We start from the raw sequence: 25,648 nt of genomic DNA, 5'->3' as shown, positions 1-25,648 counted from the left end.
TTAACGTTAACTTATGAAACATTGAAAATCTGCAAGGGAACAATAAAACGTAGGAATGCTGAACCTTTTTTTCATGAAGACGATACACAATTATGAATGTTTGTCAACATTTTGCTGAAAGGGACTGTGACATTGTTTTGGCTCGCGTAAGTGTCCATGTCAGGAACGATTACTCTAAATTTAGTCCGAGTCCGAGTCGACAACAGTATTCATTCGCAACCAAAAAGTTTTCAATGTCATGGTCAAAAACTGGAACAAACCTGTCAAAAGTTTTGTTTTCAATTGGGATGTGTGTGCGTGCGTGCATGTCCAAAATCATCTAGCAGTAAGTCATTTATGACACTCTCTGGTAAGTGGGGACTTGTGGCGTGATGCTCGGTATCACTATCATTTCCGGCAACATTTTCAGTCTATACTTTGTGACTTTATCACATTCTAGCAAAAAGGAATTTAGTGGTTGTATTATTCTCGTTACCCGTCTAGTAATGTATCCGTCCACCTTGACCAAGTCATTGACGTTGATTGCAGTTAACTGGGTAGCCTGTTTACAAGATACGATTAGAGAATTTTTTATTACGAAACGTGTTGTTAAGTAATCAACGCCATATCATTACTGAAGTATGAAATAAGCATTAAATACGCATCAAAATCGAAATCCTGTATGTTTTTTTTGTTTTATTTCAAAATCTCGAATCAGTGCAATTACAGCACGATCAATGAATCGATTACAAAAAATATGAATGAACATAGTGGTGTGAAAGTAGTACCGGCATCCAATGAAAATGTAAAAATATACAATTTACCAATCAACATCAAGAATCACTAAATTGCACAGTGTGCAAATGTCAAAAAGATATTACACAGGATTTCCCCACCTGTATGGGTAATAAAAAGTGATGTGTCACCTGCGAAGAGACAAATATTACTGTTAATTCCTTCAACGATGTCGTTGATATATACTATTTACAATAAAGGTCCTAAGACAGAGCCTTGGGGAACCCCAGCTAAGATAGATAACTCTCAAACCATTTTAACAAGTTACCTCTTGGCTTATGTATAGTATGACCCGAAATTATTGAGAATTTTAGGAATATGTTTAATTGGATTTCTAGTTTAAACAACCTTGACCAGCTATCAAGTGCTTGTTTTCATTCAAGAAAGATAACTCCGGTAATCCTTTTTCATTAGTTTGTGAAGAGTTATCCCCCTTTTTTTACTTGCTAGCAGACGACAGTATGGATAATTTAGAGAAGAGGAAGTTGATTTTAGAGTATTATAACAAGGACATCAGATCAGCTAAAGTGATTTCACGTAGAACAGGCATCCCTTTGTCCACTGTTTATTGTGTTTTGAAAAATATTGCAAATGGATATGGCATTGAGCACCAGGGAGGTGCAGGTAGGCCCAGAAAATTGACTGTCGGTGACAGGAGGCGGCTTGGTATTCTTGTTTCTAAAAACAAACGAAGGAGTTTAGAAATCTTAAGGCCGGACATGATTGATATAGGAACTGTGGCTGTCTGTAAGGAGACAATTAGAACTGAGCTGCATGCAATGGGTTGGCAGAAAAGTCGAGGAATTCCATCACCGATCATGAAACCTGAACAAAAGGAGCGAAAGTTGAACTGGTGCTTACAGCATAAATTTTTTAACAATGCGATTTTCTCAGATGAAAGTTCTGTGTGGCTGTTTCCTAATACACTGAAATTCTGGACCAAACAAACTGAAAAACCTTTGTATCAGCGCCCAAAGTACAGTACGAAATTTAACATGTGGGTTGATACCAATGCTGAAATGACACAGGCAAGAGAGACATGACAGCAAATCTGACCGCGTTCTGATTTCTTTTAGGGTTGATCGAAATATCACAATGTTAGAATGAAAAGAAGTTACTGAAATTGGACAGAGTGAAATAAAAGTGTTTATTCACTGGAAATGATAGTAAGATATTTTTTAATAATAATGTGTTAGGGGCAACGCCCCTCTGTGTATTTGAAGGGAATATGAACAGTGAGCGGTACACAGATATTCTCGAGGGACATTTACTTCCATCTGCTCACTTGTTCTATGGAAATTTTTGATTTTCCAGCAGGACAACGACCCAAAACATCGTTCAAAGCATTCACAGGTCTGGTTTCGGACCCAAAATATGACATTATTAGATTGGCCAAGCTATAGCCCTGACCTAAATCCAATAGAAAATGTTTGGGGACTTGTGAAGGAAAGTGTCAATAAGAAACATCTGACAAATATTGCTGAAATGAAAGAAGAGGTGGTCCGATATTGGGACAGCGTGGACCACGACTTTATAACTTCTTTGATCAGTAGTATGCCCTGCCACATTGAAGTCTGCATTGCTGCCCATGGTGACTTGACAAAATACTAACTGTTCACCTGTCTTTGAATCTGGAGTTATGTTCTGCTAATATTCACATTTAATATGTGAGAATTGAGTGAAAAAAATCAAAAATTTACAATCTTTAAATTCTCAATAATTTCTGGTTGTACTGTATAATACCTTTATGCCAAACCTTGTCAAAGGACTTACCTACATCACAATATACAGGTCTAATTTTCTTACCGCTATCTAATGCGCCCGTTATATAGTCATACAGTAACTTTAATTGATTTACCGTTAAATGCCTCGCATAAAACCGGATTGTAAGTTTGTGAGTATTTTATTATCCCTAAAGTAATTAAATGAATTAAATACATGTTTAAAGATGCATTTTGCGAAAATCTTTGCTACACAACTTGTTACTAATGTTAGTGCTACTGGTTGGTAGTTAGAGCATTCATTTATACTGCTTTTTGTGTGTATAGGAACAACAGATGCTTCTGTCCAGATATCAGCTTTAATGATAAATTAAAAACTTCAGATAAGGGAACTGCTTATTGAGTTGAATTCATTTTCAGAAATTTGATACCAATGCTGAAATGACACAGGCAAGAGAGACATGACAGCAAATCTGACCGCGTTCTGATTTCTTTTAGGGTTGATCGAAATATCACAATGTTAGAATGAAAAGAAGTTACTGAAATTGGACAGAGTGAAATAAAAGTGTTAATTCACTGGAAATGATAGTAAGATATTTTTTAATAATAATGTGTTAGGGGCACCATAGTGTCCTTCAGGAAGTAATTAGCTGATAAAACAAAATTATAATCTAATCAAGATATGAATAATTTAATCCAATCAAATATTCAATAATTGATATATCAGATTAGTATTAATTTAAACCAGAACTAGGCAGTCTCTCTGTCTCCTCTCTCTCTGTCTCTCTCTCTCTCTCTTTCTTTCTTTCTTTCTTACATTAATATCCCAAAATACTGGCAGTTCATTAAAACAAAGTAGGATAAGAATGATTTCTTAAATTCCAGATTCCCAAATTATATCAAAAAGGTGGACAATGTAGCAGACATGGGAAATATTTTTCTGTATTTCTTTACTATTCTTTTTTTTCATTAAAAAACAGTCACCACATACATTCATATAATTGCTTCAACTGAATTTGAGCAGCGGATAAGTAAACAAAGGCAATGTTGTGATTGTTGACAATATATTTAGAGATTTGTGTTTATCAAAGCGTATATAACCTGTATATCCCTGTCTTAGTTGTATGAAGGTAGAAACAGGGCTGGTGTCCCAGAACACAATAGGAAGACTGTGGCATCATTTTCAACAGCATGGGACCACACGGGATTGAGCGCACTCCGGAAGACCACACATCACCATGCCTGCCCAAGACAGATTCATCCGTTTACGGCACTTATGTGACAGAATCCTTACGGCATCCTCTACCACAACCTCATTGCCTGGGCTTCAGAGGATCTCAGACCAGACAGTTAGGAATTGTCTACATGACGGCAGTATTCATCCCAGAAGACCAGCACGAGGAGTCATCCTCACACAACAACATCGTCAGCTACAACAGCAATGGTGTGTCAACCATCGGCCATGGCCTATGCAGAGATGGAGAACTGTCATTTTTAGTGACGAGTCACAGTTTCTACTGAGACGTCCAGACGGAAGATCACGTATAGATGATGTCATGAACATTTTTCCTGCAAACTGTGTTCAGGAAGTCGACAGATTTGGCGGGGCTTAGTGTTATGGTGTGGGCAGGCATTTTATACAGTGGTAAGACAGATCTTGTTTACATTCAGGGGAATCTCACAGTTACTGTGATGAGGTCATTCCTCTGATACTAACGTACAGAAGTTGGCCACATTTGCCCTCTCTTCTGGAGATAATGTCAATGTCTTAGTAAACTCGCGATTCTTTGAGTTTTTACTTTGCCTTCATTATGTTCTTCTTGTCTGTGTCACTTCTACATGTAGCAATCACCAGGGATAGCGACGATACTGGGATTCTTTTGCTAACCGCAGATGTGACTTTAATGTGACTTAACTTCAATCCCTCCTTAATCATGGCATTGACCTTCCTCTCCACATTTTCGTTCTGACCCTCGGCTAAGTTGCCAACAACGAAGTTTAGTGATCTATCAATGCTGATTCTCATTCTCCCAGAATCAAAGGGGGCAAGCCCAGTCCATGCTCAGCCGGAAGTTGGTTGTCATCAGCTACCATTTCCCCAATAGACAGTCGGTCCCCAACTTGTATCCCATTATGTGGGCCTGTAGAAGTGTATTATGTGTGTTGTAAATGTTACTGCCTTAGCTGTGTAAATTTCGTAACGATATCCTTTGGTGTTCCAACTATTAATGAATGATATACAGTGGAAGCTCTCTAAACCGGCACTCGTTGGGACTGAAGAAATAATCCGGTTTAGACAGAGTGCCGGATTGTAGAGCTGAAACGGTTACCTACGACTAGAACTGAACCAGTTTTGTCACTCTCATATACATTGCTGTATCACATGGTTATCTCAATTACTGCACACACTGACAATAAAAGACAAAGATTTCTGCTCATATTCACTTATTTAACATCCCTAATGAGTGACAATTTTCACTAATTACATGTACAAGTTTACCCATACTGAACTAAGATTAAACTATCTCTGTTGGCAACCATGTAGTTTCAGCGAAGGATTAATTGGTGACAATACACATCCAGCCGACTCTTCGCCATGCGCCATATTAGACAGCGCTGATTACTATATAAACACATATTCAGGCGGCTCATTTCATGCCGAGATCCATAATTGACAGCTGCCGGATTGCAGAGCTTTTAAATGATGATACATGTACTAGCCATGGACAGGACTGAGATTTTGTGCCGGTGTTGACAACTTGCCGGATTGGACAGCTGCTGGTTTTGACAGCTTCCACTGTATGTCCATTGCTTTAATTGTCACATCTATTTGTCTTTCATTTTCCTTCGTAATACTAGTACCCCATTAAAAATTGCAATTTGACATTCATACTTTCTTTACTCACACTAATTTCAACATATATAAACCTAACTGGCAGATATGTTTTAAGTGAACATCTGTGAATAATTTCATCTGAAAATGTCCAGTCAACAACAACATCAGTGACGCAACAACGACATCAAACAAAGGAGGGGTCACTTGCAGTCAATATCGTGTGTGTCCACCGTGCGCTGCAAGACATGCTCGCAGTCTTTGGGGCATTGAAAGACACACATTTCTCAGGAACAGCTGTTGGATGGTCTGCAGCCTCTGATGGTCTGTGGTCTGATCATGACACCACCCCCTCCAAAACGATCATGTTCAAGGACACAGTTTGGCGCAAGTCTTTCTCCTTTACGTCGATAAATCTGTTGACGTCCATCTGCAAAGGATAAGTTAAACCTGGATTCATCTGAAAAAATGACATCTGGCCATGTCCTGTTGCCAAGATTGGCCCCATTTGCTGCCCATCGCTGTCTGGCAAGTCTGTGGCGATGCAATAAGGTTGGACCACGGTACGGGTGACGACACCGGATGTTGAAGGCAGCAAGGCGTCCTTGCACCTTTTGGGCGCTGAAATGACGTTGACTTGTCCCAATTGTCCTCCTTGCCTAATCATCAGCTGTTTGGAACCGATTTCGCAAGTGTGAAACTCGGATATTGCGGTTTTGTCGAGCTGTTATCACAGGTGGTGCACCAGGTCGCGGACGATCAGCAACACTTCCGGTAGCCCGAAAACGTTGTCTGAGTCGACTTACAGTGGATGGATGCACATTAAAGTGCCTGGCAATCATCACATCTGAAGCACCTTGGCTGACCATACCGATAACCTGATTCCTTTTGTCTTGTGTCAAGTGTGGCATTTTCTCAAAGTGATTGAGTTCCACAATTCCTTGTGCTTTTACAGGGCCTGGGTGCAGGTAATGCATGTGCACAACGTGTTTCATGAATGTGGTTGTGTTTACGAGAAATGTCAAAGGTTCAGTTTTAAGTATCAAAGTTCATGTGAGAGGAATGCTCCGGGACTCGAACTCGAAATGGGCCAGAATAACAGCCTTTTATCCCTACATCCTCTGTATCGCAGGAAAAAATCTTCAATAGAACTTTTGTAAGTTTCAGGACAACAAATACCAATTGCGTTTTTAATGGCTTACCCCTGAGTCTCCCTTGATCCTGACATCACTGTATTGTTCTCCTAGAACCCTTCATAATTTTTCTGTATGGTCCACACGCATGACTTGCAGAGAATTGAGTGAAATTTCATTTCAAATCAATACTTCAATTCTTCATATACAGGTCAGTTACAAATCACATTCCATTGAATATTCAGTCGCATTGCTGTTTTGCATTTATATTTTCAACGTATTTAGGGTTTGAAGTTTTCCCGCCCTTTTTGATTGACAAGTATGGCGCAGAGCAAATGTCTCCAATGTCAGAAATTCATGGCGGATGTTGATCCCCACTCTCTGTGTGCTTCCTGTTATAAAGGCTTACCTTGCTCAATTTCGGATCGATGCTTATTGTGTCAGGAAATGTCTGAAGAAACATTCATCGTCATCAGAATGTTCTAAGTCAAAGAAAGTTCAGGGATCTCCGCCCTTATCTATTAAATCTGAACCGAAGTCTCCTTTTAGATCAAAATCTAAATCCTCTCCCCAGTTGGATATTTCTTCGTTCTCAGAAGTTTGGCGGGATTTAAGTCCGATATCCAGGCGGCCATGGGTAAATCTGTATGGGATATGGAGATAAGGAATGACGAAAAATTTAATCACCTGTCTAAACATCTGGAAGAATCTGTTTTATCCGGCAAGACGGCAGATAGCCGCAGTGACTTGGTGGTCGATGGCAAGAACCGGGGGCCAAAGTCACTTCCTACGGAAACCAGGGGTGCTATGACCGGGAAAGCCGGTTACCATGCCCTGGCATACGTAGGAGGCCGGTCCCCTCAGGGGGAGAAGCCTAGGGCTTCAAGCGACAGGGATGGAGTCGGCCCAGACGGCTTCGTGTCCGGGTGACCGTGGCTCAGGCTACACACTCCATGTCCTTTGTCCCCGGCAGCCAGTCATCTGTGGCTGCTCCCTGTCGCATACAGCCTGCTACCTTCTCCCACGGGGAGACCGGGCTGCAAGCGTTTCATGGGTCTGACTCTGTCCAGACGGCACGTGATTCCCGCCCTGGCTTTAGCCAGACCACTGGGTCGATAACGGTGTATCAACCCAGCAGTCTGATTTGCACGGACCTAGCAGTTCAGAGGACACACCTATGGACCTGCAAGGTTAATTTGACACAAACAATCCGCCTTTAATCCTGTTAGTGTCTGATGTGACGGATCGGGAGGATTTATCAGTTTATCCTTTTTCACAACCGGAGTTTTCCATGAGAGAAGGGTTGTTGACGGTACAACCTATGGACATGTCAGCAAAGAATTTTATGCCGGGCTGGTCACTTAAGGAAAAGCTGGGACTTTTGCACAGACTTTATCCTAATACTCTACCACCTCCGTCGGATGAGCAGGAGATAGGTATTCCCGTGGAACTCGGATTATCAGGTTGTCTTCCCCTGGAACGGATGCCCAGGCTGTCGTTACCACATTCATCATCGCTTAAGAAAGTGTTGGAGAATTACAACTTAGGCCTCTCCAAGGCTACGAACTTGAGTTCTTTGCCTAGGGTTTCTCATAAACCCATTTATTCCATCCATGATCGTGTTATCCCAGCCAATCAACCAAGTTTAGACAAGGACTTTAAACAGTTACAGGATGCTAGAGGCTCTCGTTACTATGCAGAGGTCTGTACTTTCAAGGACTGTAGGGAATTGGATACGGCAGCCCGCTCGGCAATTGATACCCTGTCTTATTCAAACTGGTTTTCTGCGGGCATTCGTGCCTTGCTCCCACCTGTGTTTCAAGATTATACGTGAGTTAAGAAAGACACTTTGATTTCCATGACAGCTCAAGAGGTGGCCTCAGCGCATTTATTTCTGGATGTAGTGTATCAGTCCTTAGCCGATGCGATGGTGTCTCAGGTGAATATATTGGGCCGACTTACAGCTATTGAGCGGATACAGCGGCTAGATTCAGTGAGGAATTTAACGGATTTTTCAAGGGATTTTCTGTTTCATCAGCCCTGGAATCGGATAGCACCTTTAATGGACAATGTCAACAGGCTATTGAGGCTAGAGATGCTTTGACGTCGAGGAACTTGAATCAACGGTTGGCGTCGGCTCTTTTATTCCAAAATAAAGGAAGGGCTGACTCTAGATCTAGAAGGGGATCCAGTGTTACGTCTCACTCTGCTCAATCTTCATCACGGCATAGTCAGAATTTTCAGAGGTCTGCATTTGGACGTGCCTCGGATTCAAGAGCGCGTTCAACAAATGTGGCTTTTACTAGAGGCTCATCCTCATCTAGGGGTAGAGGTAGGGGAGGTAGATCTTTTCGTGGATCAAGATCAACTTCCAAGAAATATTGACTCAAGTCTCACTGTTCATCACTCTCCTCCTTACGAATCAGAAACATTCCTCGACATGATATTGAATTTGGACTTTGTATGTCCGGTGACACAATCTCCAGTAGGGGGCAGGTTGGCCCAATACTTGGACAATTGGAAACTAATAACATCAGACAAGTGGGTCCTGTCTGTCGTGAGCAGGAGGTTTATTCTTCCTTGGCACAAGCAGCCTCCAGTGACTTGCTTTCCAGAGGGTCATCGGTTTGTTCTTCAACGTTTAGCAGGAGCAAACTTAGCAATAGACCAGTTACTGGAGAAACTGACAATCATAGAACTTCCTCCAGGGGATCAGACATGCGGATTTTATTCACCGGTATTCCTAGTCTCCAAGAAAGATTCGGATGAAATGCGCATGATAATAAACCTTAAAGTGTTGAACAAGCTATTTTTGAGGAAACCTCCAAAGTTCAGGATGGAATCAATTGCAAACCTACGTACCTTGATTTGTCAGGATTCCAAGCTTTAAGGAAAGATCTAAAGGATGCGTATCTTCATATCCCTATTCATCCGAGATCTTGCAAATATCTCTGATTTGCGATGAAGGGTCGCAGGTTTCAGTTCAGGGTGCTGCCGTTCGGAATATCACTAGCGCCGTGGCTGTTCACGAAATTAATCTCCCCGATTCTAGCTTTTCTCCATCAACGAAGGATTGCGATACACGGTTATCTGGACGATTTCTTGGCAAGGAATGTGGTGACTGTGGTTCTCATGAAGCAAACCAACTTTGTCATTCACGTGTTTATGCATCAGGGTCTAATAGTTAATCCTACCAAGTCAGAACTGGTCCCTTCCACGAGGATCAAGTTTCTGGGGACAAATCTTAGATTCAAGAGCATGCCGTATTTACACTCGTCAGGATTGTTGGTTGCGAAGATCAACCAAGATAACCAACATGTTACAGAGGCCAGTTGCATCCCGCAGATATGGCTCAACCAGTGTCGGATGGAGGACTTGGAACATCTCATACCTTTTCCAGACAGAGTGTGAAGGGAGATATTATGGTGGACTGTGAATGTGAATGTGTTGCCAGGAGTTTCATTACGTCCTCGTTTACCGGATCTGACGCTTTATGCGGATGCGTTGAACACGGGTTGGGGTGCACACATGGACATTTGGCAGACTCTAGGAGTGTGGAATCCGTCAGAGGTGAAACTGTCGGGAAATGTTAGCACTGTTAAAAGCGATCCGTTGCTGGGGGAATCACTTGTACGGGAAGAATCTCATGTTAGTGTCGGACAATTCTACAGTAGTGGCTTACATCAACAAACAGGGAGGTACCAAATCTCAACAGTTCCTCAGGATCACTCAGGATCTGTATCAAACAGTTGACACTATAAATTGTTTAATCAGGGCGCGCCACATTCCAGGTCGGAAGAATATCTCGACAGGACAGGGTGATCTCAACTGAATGGACTCCCAAGGAAGAGACATTCCATTTGATAGGACAGACGTGGGAAATTCCAAACATAGGTCTGTTTGCGACTTCCAGGAACTTTCGGATTCCAACTTTTGTGAGCCCAGTACCGGACCCATTTGCATGGGCAGTCGACGCCCTATCCATATCGTGGGAGGGGATGATAGCCTATGCATTTCCTCTATTGAAACTAATCCCAGAGGTTCTGTTAAAAATTCAACAACACAGCTGTCTTGTTTATCTAGTGGCACCCAGCGTGGCCTGCCAGACCTTGGTTTCCCACTCCACTGCAGCTATTGGTGGACAAACCTCTACGTCAACTTGTGCTACACGTATGGAAGCTATCTCAAGCTCACTCAGAAAACAGGAATTTACGGTTGGGTTACCAGAGCTATTTCAGAATCTGTTAGACCTTCCACAGCTGCCTTGTACGACGCTAAGTGGCGACGATTCATCCAGTGGAGACGAGAATGTGGAATCTTTGATTTGCCTGTCACCATTCCAGTGATAGCGGATTTTATCTTGTTCCTAAGGGAACAGAAACATTTGAAGCATAATTCTATTGAGGGATATCGATCGGCTATTGCTTCAGTCATGGATTTTCAAGGTTTATCTGTGAGCTCAGATATATTGCTTCACAAAATAATCAGATCCTTTCAGATTAAGGATATATCGTCTCCAACGATATTTCCTAAGTGGGATTTAATGTAAGTACTAAAATCTCTTCAGAAATCTTATGAGCCTATGCAGGACGTTTCTCTAAAGTATCTGGCATTTAAGACGGCATTTCTCTTGGCATTTGCAACGGCTTCCAGAGTTTCGGGAATTACATGCGATAGACTTTGAATCCATCACTTTTTAGGAAAGATATAAACAGATAATTTTAGAACTGTGCTGGAATTCATTGCCAAGAATCAGACTTCTGCTTGTGGTCCGTTGGGACATAGGATATACCGTATACCTCAGCTTCCTACCTCTACCTCTAGATCGGATAGGACTAGACTTTTGTGTCCCATACGTGCCTTACGCTGGTACATTCAGCGTACTTCGACGTTTAGACGTAATCATGACAGACTGTTTATTTCATGTAAGACAAATGTGGACTCTGAGATATCCAAGAATACCATATCTTCATGGCTCAGAAAGACTATATCTTTTGCTTATAGGGATCTGAATCAAGACTTAATTGATCTTAAATTCTCCCCCCATGAAATTAGAGCTCTAGCTTCATCCTTAGCGGCTTGGTCGTCAGTTCCGTTAGAACAAGTTGTGTCTAGTTGTCAATGAAAATCTCCTAATACCTTTATCCATTTTTTTCCTCTGGGATGTTGCTCCCACTATTGAAGGCTTACATTCATTAGGACCTTTAGTAGCGGCTCAGCACCTCGCCTCAGCCTGACTGCCCCTTGGCATCTTCAGGAAGGATGACGCAGTTGGAGATGGTGCCAAAGACTATCTGAGGGACGACTCGGAGGGATGATGGATACTGGTCAAGTAACAGCATGTAGCAAGACAAGTTGACATGGTACATCTAGGTGTATCAACTAACCGACCACAGTATGGACAGAGTTTCTAACTCCTGAGCTATGGTTGATGGCTTCAGGTTAAAACATGATTTACTAGCTCAAGGTGGTTACCTTAAGGTTTGAGTTAGGTACATTTATAGTCTCATCACAGTTAACCGGGAAGTGACGTCTTAGATCCGGAAGTGACGTCATAGAACCTGAAGTGATGTCATAAAGTAGAATCTAAGTTATTTATTATTATATCATAGAGATTGTTTCTAGGGTCCGGAAGTGCGGTCATTAGACCGGAAGTGACGTCATCAAACAGGAAGTGACGTCATAATTACCGGAAGTGACGTCATAATTTAGGGATATAAGGTTTAATGACATAATTCGGGATTGGGATAGAATCAATATATTCATAGGAATCTATCGTAATCCAGATTTATGGTGTCAGGAATTATATAATCCCTACTATTACGGATTAGGATTATCATGATATCTCTCATATCAACCATAACTGCAGGAAGTTAGAAGACTCTCCATCTCTGGGAATGTATTCCCTCACTGCTACTGACAAATCTGGAGATAATTTTTTATCTCTGACTAAGTCATAGTTATTCTTAGGAGGTTGAGTAATCAACTCTCAGCTAGTGGTATAGAGGGTAGTATCTTCCAAGGGTAACCCTCCTTCCTTACTTGGGATTCAGGCTACCATAATCCAGAGGGAATGTTTATGTTATAATTAGGAACAATTACATGTATTGTTAGTAATTGTTAGTAAACTTACTTCTGGATTATGGGTAGTGAGTTTCCACCCTGTGTCCTCCCCGCGAATTTATCCTGAGAAGATGTCATAGATGTGTGTTTTTTTAGAAAAATTATGAAGGGTTCTAGAAGAACAATACAGTGACATCAGGATCAAGGGAGATAACTCAGGGGTAGACTAGGTATACCACTAGGAATAGCTATGACTTAGTGTTAAAATTTCTTTTGATTGTCTGTATGTAATCTGTGTATCCACAGGAATAAGGCTACAATAATCCAGAGGTAAGTTTACTAACAATTACTAACAATACATGTAATTGTTCCTTTTCTAGTACACACTTATCAACTTAGTTAATCTACAGCTAGTTTGTCCACAAAGTAATTTATCATTGTTCGCATCACATCAAAACAGATTCCATTTACAATGTAAAAAGATCCTCATAGCTCCAATGAAATCAGAGACCATCCTGACTCAAGACATAGCTGATATTGGGGAAAGATTCCAACATCATTTGGGAAGTCTTAGCCCTCCAGAGGTTTGTTTTATCAAAGCTAAGATGATGCCTCTTTTTTTCGGATATCTTTTTTTGGGGAGCCTCACATCACTACAAGACATGACTTTCAAAGGGAGCTTGACACTACATCCTATCTAGAAATGGATCAATGTTCATAAACTTTGGATACCCTCATACAGATACCATTAGATCTGATACAGAATGCTCTTTTGAGGAATCACAGAGATCACATCATGAAAGGCATTCCTCTAATCCAAACATCAACTATTAACAATTGTATCAAATATTTGTAGGGGAGCTGATATGGACAGTCTCAAGTTTCAGGGTCTACAGAAGAGATCTGTGAAGAACCTCCACATCAACTGTCTCAAGATGAGAGCAGTCTCTTACACTTTCAAGAACTGGAGGAATCTACTTGTCACAGACAACACAACAGTGTCAGGATACTGGAACCTAGTTCACTTATGATGGAGACTTCAGAATTGTTTTCCTTGGCAGACTCCATCAAAATTATCAACCAAATGGAAGTGAGACATTTCCCTGGGAGACTAGATATCTTAACAGATAGCCTTTCTCGCCAGTAATGATGATGTGATGGTCACTGAACTCAGAAGTTTTCAACTGGATGGCATCATGATGAGATGCCCCAAACCCAGAACTCCTTCTGTTTTATGTCAGTACAGTTCCATATCCAATGGCCCTTCGGGTAGATGTGCTATCTATGGATTGGACTGGCCTGTGTGCCTATGCATTGCCTTCATGGTTTTGTCTGGACAGGAAGATAGAGATGACAGATTGTGATTGCTCCCCTATGGCCAAGCATCATTTCCATGTTTGATTGGCATTAAGAATTGCATGTAATACAATAGCAAGTAGTACATAATTGGTTGAGGCCAGGAGGGAATTAAGAACAACAATTAGGATGGCCCATCAAGCCAATAAGCAGGATTGATTAAGTAGTAAAACCAGTAGAAAAACAAGCTGATTAGGTGCTGATAGATATGTTGATAACATTGGCTAGTGCGTGTCCCAGGTACTGTAATGAGATGAACTTGCAGTCAAAGAAACATAATAACACACTATCACTGAGCCATAAATTAGGCCCCCCTTTACACTGAGCTGCGACTGTTCTGCCTTCTGAAAATGACAAGGACGCTCAATGGTCGCCAAACTTCAAGAAAAACATGTTTCTGTGTAACTGCTCCAGCGATCCTTCTGCCTTCCTTGTACAACCATACTACTCATTTCTGGCATTTTCAGGGCGATCTTCGAGCAACCTGTGCTCCTTTGGGTGACACTTCTGCTTTCCTTTTGCCTTCCATCTGCCTCCCCTGTACGACCATACTCAACCAACGGCGTTCATTCTGCCTTCTCCACGACCCTTGAGCATTCTTTCAGCAATCTTTGGCATTACTTGTGCATTCTTTCAGCGATCTGTGGCAACTGTTCAGCATCCTGTATCTCCTGAGTGGTTATGTCATTCTGTCCTCAGTTGTATTCAAGCAGGCAAAGCGAAACCATCACATCAGATTTCATCTTCCACAGGGATTCCTTTATGTTTATTGTTATATTGGGCCATCCTTTATCATACATTTCGGGATTTCGCTCTCTAAGCCATTCACCTATGCTCTCCTCTTCTTCAATGGTGAAATTGTTGCAATCTTTTCTCTATTTTTCCTTTTATTCCTGGGAACAGTTTGAGATATCTCTGAATCAGTGTTTGATTCATGTACAATTCCATGACCAATATTAGAGGGCAGCTCTTCTGAAGCTGTAGCCTGTTCATCATTATGATCAGCAGAAACATTTTCCTGTTGATATTTGTTTTTGAGTAGTTTTAGAGGCACCTTTGTGGGTTTTGGCCCTTCGTCAAGTTGAGTACTTCTTTGGCGGCATGGTGAGACGGCAGTGAAAAATCAGCAGCACCAGGCCTGTTTATAGGTAGTCTGAATAGGTAGTCGCTCAAGGGATGCCACTGTCGCCGAATGAAGGCACAGTGATTGCTCAACACATGCTATTAGTTGCGCAAAGAACGCATAAGAATGGCACAAAGAAGGCAGCGGCATCATCCCGGTTGACAGAGCTATTACATGGCGTCCTTTCATCGACCGCTGTACGTTCATTCTGCGACCACGGTGATGCTTCTGCCTCCTTTCAGCCTTGTTCAAGCATCCTTTGTGCAACCAAACTCCTGTGCGACCGCTCTGCGTTTGTTTTGAACATGTACAATATAGTCGCTGCCACCATGGCAGAATGGTTGCCGTCCTGTGTAAAGGGGGTGTGGAACAGCCCAGCTACATAGATCAGTCCCTCACTACGGCGTCTCTGTTACAAAACAATGTAATGTATTTCTTGGTATTTACTTTCCCTTCCAGGAAGGTTAACATCCCCAGTATTTTAAGATGCAAAAGTGGCAGAATTGACCATTGGAAGGAAAAAATAACTGGAAGTGACGTCAGAGCCAGAGATGTCATGTTATTTGAGAGAAAGTGAATTATGATGAACCAGAAATGATGTCACACTGATTATTATTTGAGAGATAATTAGTGGTTTCTTAAGAGATTTACAGCACAAATATCAAATATTATTGTTCATGTAAAGAAGAGACTATGTATCTGTTTTTGTGCACAAAGTTTCAATGATTCTTAGGAGGAATCCATAAGATTTACTGTTGTCAGCTACTCCACTAGTTTGCCAGAAGCCACCTGTTTCCCTCTGGAGTTCGGTGGCAGTGATGTCATACAGGCAGAGGATTCATAAGATTTATCAATCAGTAGTTATCATTGTTGATATCGTTCAAATGTGTGTAGAGATTTGGGAGTCTAGTGGTTAGAGTGTACACTGAAGACCCTGATTCGATTTCCCCACAAGGGTACAATGTGAATCTACAGATTTTTTTCAAATTTGGTAATAAGTCATGTCAAGAGTTAAAATAATCATATAAATATCCTAATCAATGAGGATGACCTCTAATGTTGTTTATTGTAACAGGAGATGCCCTAGTAAACAGGTGATGTAATAGTGTCAACAATGTGTGTGACCACAGGTCAGGATAAAGGTGAGGCAGTGAGTGTGCATTGAAAACATGTTATATAGATGAGAGATAATAATAATAATGCATTTATTTCTGACTAGTTGTTCACTGGACGCTGTAATCAGAATCTGACTATTATTACCCCGGATAACCCAAGCTGCCTGTAAGGAGCAAGAAGGTAATAGTCACATGACTGGGTACCCATTTTCTGCTGGGTGAACAGAGGCACTTTTGAACAAACTCACTTGCCTAAGGTGAGACCACATGTGTCACATGTGCTTCGTTGTGGGGCAGGACTGAAGTCCTAGACGCTCTCAGGAGTCAAGCTGCCAAACACAGTCATTCATACAAGGACTGTCTGAGTTCGACGTTGCTTAACTTCAACTGATTTCGTGACCTGAGCTCTGCGCACAGGACCACACACCAGCACAGATGAAGAAACTGTTGACCCTGGCAGTACAGTAGTGTTTTTGCTGCCTCAAATGTTCTGTTGCAACATGTGCAATATCTTGGCATGCATTTGCTGCATCCTCACGTTATGCCCCTGCATTTGTGCATAGGGTAGAACCAATGTTGTCCAGGTAGTGTATGCCATTCAAATTGCCAGTAACAATTCATTAAATTCTGCCCCAAAATTGATGCTAAAACATTCCCTGGTAGACTCTGCCCTACTATCAGACCTGTTGAGATGAAACCTAGATTTATGTTGTCATCTGACCCTGGCGTGGCAGACAGTTAGAAGTAAGCATGATTGTGCTGCTGTTCCCTCAACCAGTTGGAGATGGTTCTGCCAATGGTCTTAGCCCAGAAATTGTCCTGGGTCTTAATGTGGCAGTTTGGTATCCATTCCATCGATACACCAACCGAATTTGGTTGTCTTGATATGATGATGTTTATCCCAATACTGTTCATTTCTATGCTCAACAATATTTTTATCATCCAGGTATGTAATACCCAGTGAACCAGTCATCAACTTGTTTGTGTATCCATTTGTATTCAGTTTATCTGTACCATATCTCTAAATGTAATTGGTATTCTTTCATGAAACTTTGCACACATGTAGATTGTTTGTTGGTACCTTTCGCTATTTCCCATTTCCACTGCAACAGGTTTGACTCTGGTCTGAAATTCTGAAACAAATAGGTACTAATAGAGGGGTATTTGTCATCTTCTGATGATCTTCTGCTTATGGTGGCAGAATGGGGTGGGTTTCGTGTTCTTGCGATTAGGTGCTTCTTTCCAATGTTGTGGGGCTGAGATGGGAGTCAGCCTCAAAACATACTGGAATCTGTGCAATAATAAAATAAAAAATTGTTACATTTTTACCTTTCTTAAAGGCATCATGTATTCAAACATGAGGTAAACATGGAGTGTCAAGATTCTTATACACATAAAATTGTAAGACCAATGCTGAGATAATGCTGAGGTGAATATGGAATCAAGTAAATTTCCAAGGCACCCCATGACCACAGGAACACATAGAGATATGATAATAACTAGAAGCTGTGTCATTGTCCAAACTGGACATATTTCTCAGCAAAAAAAAATTCTCTTGGCAAAGGCAACAAATTGGCTAATAGTACATCAATGTTTTTATCTTTGTTTCAGAAATGTAAAAAAAGAATCACAACTTGGCTGCAGGTTTCACTGAAAGACACAATGGAATCTATGAGTTATGAAAATGATGCTCATCATGGTTCTGTCCTTGAAGAGATGAAAAGTATGTTTGATGACAGACAGCTTATTGATGTAGTAATATGTGTTCAAGATGCACGCATCCCAGCTCACAGAAATGTTCTTGCTGCAACAAGCCCTTATTTCAAAGCCATGTTCACTACCAACTTGACTGAAAGCCGACAAAGACAGATACTTCTTCATGAAGTTGACCCAAAGTCTGTGTCACAAATCATCAACTATGCATATACTGGAAATCTTGAAATTACACGTGGAAATGCACAAAATCTTCTTGCCACTGCATCTCTGTTTCAAATTTTGCCTGTACAAAAAGCATGTGCCAAATTTATGGAACTTCAATTAGATGTGAATAACTGTGTTGGAATATACTACTTTGCCCACATTCATAGCTGTGAGGAGCTTAGAGTAAAGGCCAGAGAGTTTATTGAGAAGAATTTCTGTGATGTATATAAAACTGAAGAATTCCTTTCACTGTCTCATGAAAAAGTCTCAGAAATCATATCATCCGATGAACTGAATGTAGAGAAGGAAGAAATTGTTTATGAAGCTCTAATATTGTGGATCTATCATGAAATAGAAAGTAGAAAAGAGTACCTTGGAGACATGCTGCCCTTAGTCAGGTTAGGGCTTCTTACAGTGAAATATATCCAAGAAAACATTGCCGCAAATATATTGGTAAAACAGTCAAAAAAATGTGCAGAACTGTTGGATGACCTCAAAGACTTTGAACAATGTCCCGAAACATATGATGGTGAATACAACTTTGGGTTGTGCCTGAGATCAGGAATGATTCAACCAGAACACTGCATTCTCTTTATTGGTGGTATTGATCAAAGTAAACCATCAATTAACTGCTACAATCCATTAACTCGTGAAGCATTCCTGATGGAAACATTCCCAGAGACGGATGATCGCAGTGGTTATTACTGTGTTGAAGATCCAGCTGTTTGTGTGACAGAAGACAATATCAACTATGCTGCTGGTGGCAATTACATTTATCATGAAAACTATGGAGAAACACCTTCAGATGACTCCTTTGATGATTTTGATGATGAAGAATCAGTAAGAAAAGACTTCTATCAGTATGATAATGACCATAACAAATGGATTGCCAAAGCACCAATGCTGTTTCCGAAATCAAACTTTTCTCTTGTATATCTTGATGGAAAGATTTATAGTTTTGGTGGGCTTACAGTCAACCAACACCCAACTGAAATAGTGGAATGTTATGATATTGTGAAAAATAGATGGAACTATGTTGGAATGATGCCAACAACTCTAGTAGATTTGTGTGCTGTTGCATACAGAGGTGAAATCTTCTTGTTGGGCGGAAGAACTGGTGTAGGAGCTCACAATGTGGTAATGAAATTTGACCCAAGACGCTTTGACTGGACTTCACTTGCAGGCATGCCAACTCCAAGGTTTAACTTTGGAGCACATGTAGTCGATGATGACATTTTTGTAGCAGGAGGTCAAATATACTCCCATCTGACTCTTACAATAAACAGAGAAGCATTGAAGTCAGTAGAAATATACAACATTCCAGAAAATAAATGGAGACAAGGACCAGATCTGCCAGAGGAAATGTACAATGTGTCCTTAATGCAGGTAAATGGAGCTCTCTATGCTTGTGGTACAACGGAATACCAAAGATCTCCTTTTCGCATATATCGTTACAATGTTGTGTGTAAACTGGACATGTGTAGAAATGAGTGGCAACAAATTGAATCCGACTTGTGTGACATCCGCAGCTATGCATGTGTTTCAGCCAAACTCCACACAAGAAAATTATCACAAGTCTTCCGACCTGAAGTGGATACATAAATGAAAGAAATGGAAGTCTGGTTCCATGGTTCCATGCGTTATTATTTTGTATTTCTGCATTATTTATTGGCTGTCTTGCCATCAAGCTATATTTGCTTGAAAAACTTTTTATACCCTATGATTCCTTTTATATTAAATTTGTTCTGAATGAGACTGCAGAAGCACCTATGAATGACTTAAGTATTAAATATTTTAAGCCACTTGAAATATTTGGGTTGACAATTTTGTAACACTCCCTATTATTTGAAACTTGGATATTTGTACTTCCTGTTTCAGCTGCAAAACAATAAAATTGTGTTCACCATATTTTTTTATTAAGTACAGTGATTTGCTGAGTGAAACTGTTGTTGGCATTAACTACCTTGTATTTCTTTCAGTTTTCAACAAAAGAAAATACTGGACTGGAAATGCATTTTAACAAATGCTTACAGCCTTTATTTTGGTCCACGTGTTCCTTGTTCATATGTCCATCAAATATTCAAATATTTCACAAATATTTGACTACTGTCACAGAATAATACAATATTATAACAGTATCTAAATTCTTCCAGTTGGAGATGTGATTGTGCTGCCAACACATAAATTAGCCTCTTTTATCCTAAAGGCACAGGCAAGATTCTAACCATGCGAGCATTTATACTGGTGGTTATAAATGTATTTTTCACAGTATAATAGTATAAAATTAAAATGAAATATGATACACAATATTATAAGGTTACTTGATTTGGGTTGTGCAATATATGACCACCAAATAATGAAACATGTAGTTTGAGTTAGAGCTTTTATTATCCCCCACAACGCGTTTTACAGGGGGTATTAAAATGGTCTCCGTGCACATTTGTCTTTTCCGGAGCAGAACTCTAAAACCGTTCAATATTTCTTCACCAAACTTGGCACATAGATAGATCTGGTGGTGTACTGGTGCCTTTTGATAGTTTTGGAATTCTGAATAAAACATTTTTGGCGTTTCCATGGCAACAAGTTTGACTTAGCCTGAAATTGGTGGTTGTGCTCTTTTCCGGGGCTGAACTCTAAAACCGTTCACTATTTCTTCACCAAACTTGGCACATAGATTGGTCTGGTGGTGTACTGGTGCCTTTTGGTAGTTTTGGAATTCTGAATAAAATATTTTTGGCTTTTCCATGGCAACAAGTTTGACTTAGACTGAAATTGGTGATAGTGCTCCTTTCTGGAGCAGAACTTTTAAAACCTTTCAATACTCTCCTTCCACTTTTCTATATACACACCTAAATATTTGACATAATCATAACTCGTAGACATAATCATGAAGAGTAATTTGCCATTGCGGGGGATATTGATGACTTTGTTTTCTTGTTTACATTCAATCTAATTTGTACAAATGGGTGATGATGGGTTAAGATGGATGATAACTGTCCTTAGATATGATATTAGAAATTTTCCAAATTCTCGCTTCTTTGTGTATTCATACCTTTCAGCGTTGAGAGCCAGGCCATTTATTCTTGTTGAAGGGGTACACAAAGTGTTAAGTATAGACTACCAGTTGACCAACTTCATTTTAATCCCCCCGGCATGTAATGCGGGGGGATGTAGTCATCGCCTCGTCCGTGTCCGTCCGTAATCATTTTGTTTCCGGAGCATTTACTCCAAGACCGTTCGATATTTTTCAACAAAAATTGGTAGATATACTGACACACATTGAAAACGCAAAACCAAATTCAAATGAGGAAAACTTAACAAACAATAATACTTGGATGGAAATTGTTCTACAGTTATGTTGAGAATTTCATTGTGCTTCATTTTCATAAAAAATGATTGCAAGAGTTCTGCCAATATGACTGACACGTCAAGCGTCACACACAGACCCCCTTACGTCCGTCAGTAGGGAGTGTGATCTCCCTGAGCCTGTACACATGCACAGAGTCGACATGGCATGGATTCGCACAAACGTCGAACAGGTGCTTGGGGGATGTTCTGCCACTCCTGTTGTAATCCCAGGGTCAACTCAGCGACGTTGTTTGGCTTACGTTGACGTTGACATTGATGAATCCGGCGACCAAGCTCATGTTCATGTTACTGCCTGTAGACGCGTTGTCTGCCATCTGCAAATGACACACAGAACCTGGACCCATTGAAAAACACCCACTGGTTGGAGATTCATGGTGGTTGGAGGCTATTTTGCTGTGCAAACAGGAGTCTGTTGACTCGATGACGTTGCGTAATGACGTTTCCCGATATGGCCCCTTAGTGCCACAGCCTGCAGACGTCAAATGACTGTCATGGCACTGATGTGGCGTCCTTTACGTCCTACGGTCTTTCGAGGTGAGTTTGCTGCTGTCTGAAAGCGGTTTCTTTGGTGAACTCGTCGGATGTGCCGGTCTGGACGTGCCGTCGTGACCGGAGTTTGTCCTGGTAAGGGACAGTCACGGACATTATCAGTTTGCTGATGACGATTTTGGAGTCTGTTGATGGTGGATTGGCTCACTCCGAAGTGGTGGGTGACCTCATTTTGTGATGTTCCCACCAACAGCATCCCGATAGCTTGTTCCCTCTGCTGTTCACTGAGCCGTGGCATTTTGTGACTGCTAGTGAAACAGTTGAACCATAGTGCCTTTTTGCGTCCAATACCTGGCTTTGCATGTGTATGTCATGATCATCATGCACCCCAACAGGTCCAAGGAATATGCCAGAGTTGTGTTTTCATGAACTGTACCCATGCCAGAAACAGGTAAAGGGTTCGAACCCAGATGTGCATATGGTTTTATTCGGCAACCTCACATCACGATATTTTCGTAAGGTAAATGAAATTGCTTCACAAAACTTTGTTAGAAATTGCCAAAATGGGTTTTGCGTTTTCAATGTGTGTCAGTATATAGCAAACAGAACCTAAGGTGGTGCCTTTTACTATTTACAGATTTTTGTCATTTTTATTTTTCTCGGTTTCCATGGAAACGTTTTGGACTTAGTCTCTGAAAAAGGAGGGGTGGGTTTCGTTTCCGGAGCACAACTTGAAAACCGTTCCATATCTTTCTACAGAACCTGGCAGATATATGAGACAGATCTTGAAGTGGTGCCTTTTGCTATTTGCAGATTTTTGTCATATTTATTTTTCTCGGTTTCCATGGAAACGATTCAGACTTAGTTTCAAAAGGCAGGGGTAGGTTTCGTTTCTGGAGCACAACGCAAAAACTTCTTAATATTTTTCAACAAAACTTGGCAGATATGTTAGGCAGATCCCAAAGTGGGGCCTTTTGCTATTTGCAGATTTTTGTCATTTATGTTTTTCATGATTTCCATGGAAACGATTTGCACTTAGTCTAAAATCAAGCTGGACTTGAAGTAACTGTCAGATGATTTGTTCTTTCAAAGATGTGGGGGCCGGGGGGATATGTCATCTTCTGATGACTCTTGTTTATGTAAGCCACAGTGGGTGGGGATAACTGACATTGTGTGCTGGTGATTAGATACCTGACTATGAGAATGTGGGTTCAAATCCCAGATGGGACTCAACCAAAAAAATAGTACTAGAATCTGTACTTTACTGAGAAAGTGTAATACCAAGTATAACATATGTTACATTTGACCACTTTCTGAATGGTATTGTGTATTCATAGCTTTTGTCCATGTGGCAAGCTGTTTTCACATTTATTAAGAAATTAAAGATATCTTTAATTGTTTAAAATATATCTGTATTCTATTTAAAGAAATCAATAATGTTTTAAGACATTTCATAATGTCTCTAAATGTGGTTACGATATCAATAAAACAATTAGAATCATTGTGTACATAATTGATTTAGAAATGAATTCAAGATATCTGCAATTCAAGTCAAGATATCATGAAAACAATTATACATTTTCATAAACACATTACATCAATTAGAGATATCTTATACGCAGATTGTAGATATCTTAAATTCTGGTCGTTACTGACATCTAAAATCTCTAAAATGTCTAAAATCTCTAAAATAATTATTGATACAGATACCAGTTAAGAATGGAAAGAATATCTCTTTTTGAAATATACTAGGCACACAAAGAAACTGTACAAAAATTTAAAATCTAAATTTATCAAACCTGTGTAGAGACATAAGGATTGAAACTCAGAGATTAGTGACATGTATCCAACATCCATGCACGTGCCACGTCCCGTGACGTCGGTGGGTTCGTCCTTGAGACGTGCAATACGTTGTTGCACGTGCTTCCTGGGAAAGAGAAACACAGCAAATGAATGCCACACAATACTGTCACTTTGGAAAGCTCAACCCCTGCCCTTGGGATCGTTCAAAAAATTATACGGCCATTTGAAACGCATGGCATGCCAAGGCTCACGTCTGCACAACGTCATGAGGCCATTGGGATGGTCCGTGGGGGGAATGTCTCAACGACAAGTGGCTGCACATTTCCACTGCCACCGGAACACCATTTCTGCACTGGTGAGACGCTACCAGAACAAATGACGTCATCGATCGGCCTCGTTCTGGACGTCCACATGTAACAACGCCAAGACAGGACATATGGATAAGGGTGACCCATCTTGGCCACAGGTTTCAGACTGCAGTGATGACTGCCCGAACCATTCCAGGACTTTGCCGTATCCACCCCAACACAGTTCGACACCGTTTACGTCATCACGGGATCAGACCACGATGTCCCGCCATACGGCCTATCCTGACACAACGTCATCGACAAGCTCGCCAAATGTGGTGCCGAAATCATGTCCGCAGACCCATGTTTTGGTGCAGAAATGTTGTTTTTACAGATGAGTCCAGGTTTAACATTTCCCATAGTGATGGACGTCAACGTGCCTATAGACGCATGGGAAAACGTTATGCACAGGCCTGTGTCTTGGAGAGGAATCGCTTTGGTGGTGGTCCCGTGACGATTTGGGGTGGAATAACAGCGCGCAAAAGAACTCCGTTGGGGATTGTTCAGGGCAACTTAACTGGTGTGGGCTACAGGGATCAGATTCTTCGACCTGTGGCAATTCCTTTTCTGCAACGTCATGGCCCTGGGTTAACATTCCAACATACAGCAACGGTTGCTATGGATTTCTTGCAACACCACAACGTGACATCCCACAAGCCTTCCTTGCACGTTTGATAGGCTCTATGCGTCGTCAATGCACTGCTGTTCTCAATGCCGATGGTGGACATACCTGTTTGTTTATTCGGCTAGTATATTTAATTCATTTCAGAATACCTCCAATTCAAATCAAAATGTCTTCAATGCAATAATAGATATCTTTAAAGCAGTTACAGAAATCAGTAATTTCTCAATTGTGGCAGCAGACCAAGCTTTGGAACAGAAGTAAACCACGCACACACACACACACACAAACAGGATGATTAAAAGTTGTGTTCCCTTTAAATGATGACATAGTGCCCTTACGAACCTGCTGACTTTCAATGAATACAGCATGTAAACAATCAACTCAAGAAGATCTGTGACGAAAGATGTATTTGGGAGAACAAAATTGTCTCCCCTTCTCCCTTTCCATAAAGTGAAAGTAATACAATATCGTCATCTAAAGTCCCCTAATTGAATCTCGGAACTGACGTTGAATGAACTCGGCCGGCTGAAATGCCTCTGAGTAATACACCAAGTGAACTGAAATGTGGACTCGGTTTCGGTTTTGAACAGGTAGCATACTTCCTTCACTATTTCAAAGAATATTGTTTAGTTTGAAAGTCGAAAAACCCTGTTGGTTTTTATGGCAATTGTCTCCCCTTTTCAAAGGTCGAAAGCTCAACGTCCACAGCATACGGAAAACAACAAAATTCCATTTCTATCTCTTATTTCCTGTAAATAATGTTTCCACAAAGGGAAGGTAATACCATGTTGTCATCTAAAGTCGTCAAATTCAATCTTAGAACTGAGGTTGAATCAATTAAGACGAAATTAGGTTTACAAGACACCTCGGTCGGGAAAAATGCCATATGGAATAAGTGCCTCGGAGTAATACACCAAATGAACCCAAATGTAGACACATTCGCGGTTTTGAACAAGGGATTAGTGTGGTAGCACACT

General features: G+C 40.8%; 1 protein-coding gene and 1 long non-coding RNA gene across 4 annotated transcripts in view; one reads left to right on the top strand and one right to left on the bottom strand.

Annotated features, from left to right (window-relative positions):
- The window catches only part of LOC124279523 (kelch-like protein 28), a 36,992-nt gene extending 17,046 nt beyond the window's left edge, over positions 1-19,946 (top strand). For all 3 annotated transcript variants that reach the window (XM_046715346.1, XM_046715348.1, XM_046715347.1), the window contains one exon: positions 17,730-19,946. In XM_046715346.1, the coding sequence (XP_046571302.1) occupies positions 17,730-19,640 (1,911 nt within the window). In that variant the 3' untranslated portion in view covers positions 19,641-19,946. The remainder of the gene's footprint in view (positions 1-17,729) is intronic.
- On the bottom strand, positions 365-15,988 carry LOC124279524. The gene is made up of 3 exons (XR_006899401.1): positions 15,977-15,988; positions 12,761-12,762; positions 365-541 (listed from the first exon to the last, which is right to left on the bottom strand). It is a non-coding gene; the product is annotated as an uncharacterized LOC124279524 (long non-coding RNA).
- Positions 19,947-25,648: the final 5,702 nt, after the last annotated feature.

This window comes from Haliotis rubra, unplaced genomic scaffold, assembly GCF_003918875.1.
Source record: "Haliotis rubra isolate DU_JTF1 unplaced genomic scaffold, ASM391887v1 Scf251, whole genome shotgun sequence".
Lineage (NCBI taxonomy): Eukaryota > Metazoa > Mollusca > Gastropoda > Lepetellida > Haliotidae > Haliotis > Haliotis rubra.
The sequence above is the reverse complement of the archived record's forward strand: the minus strand, read 5'-3'. Positions and strand labels throughout refer to the sequence as shown.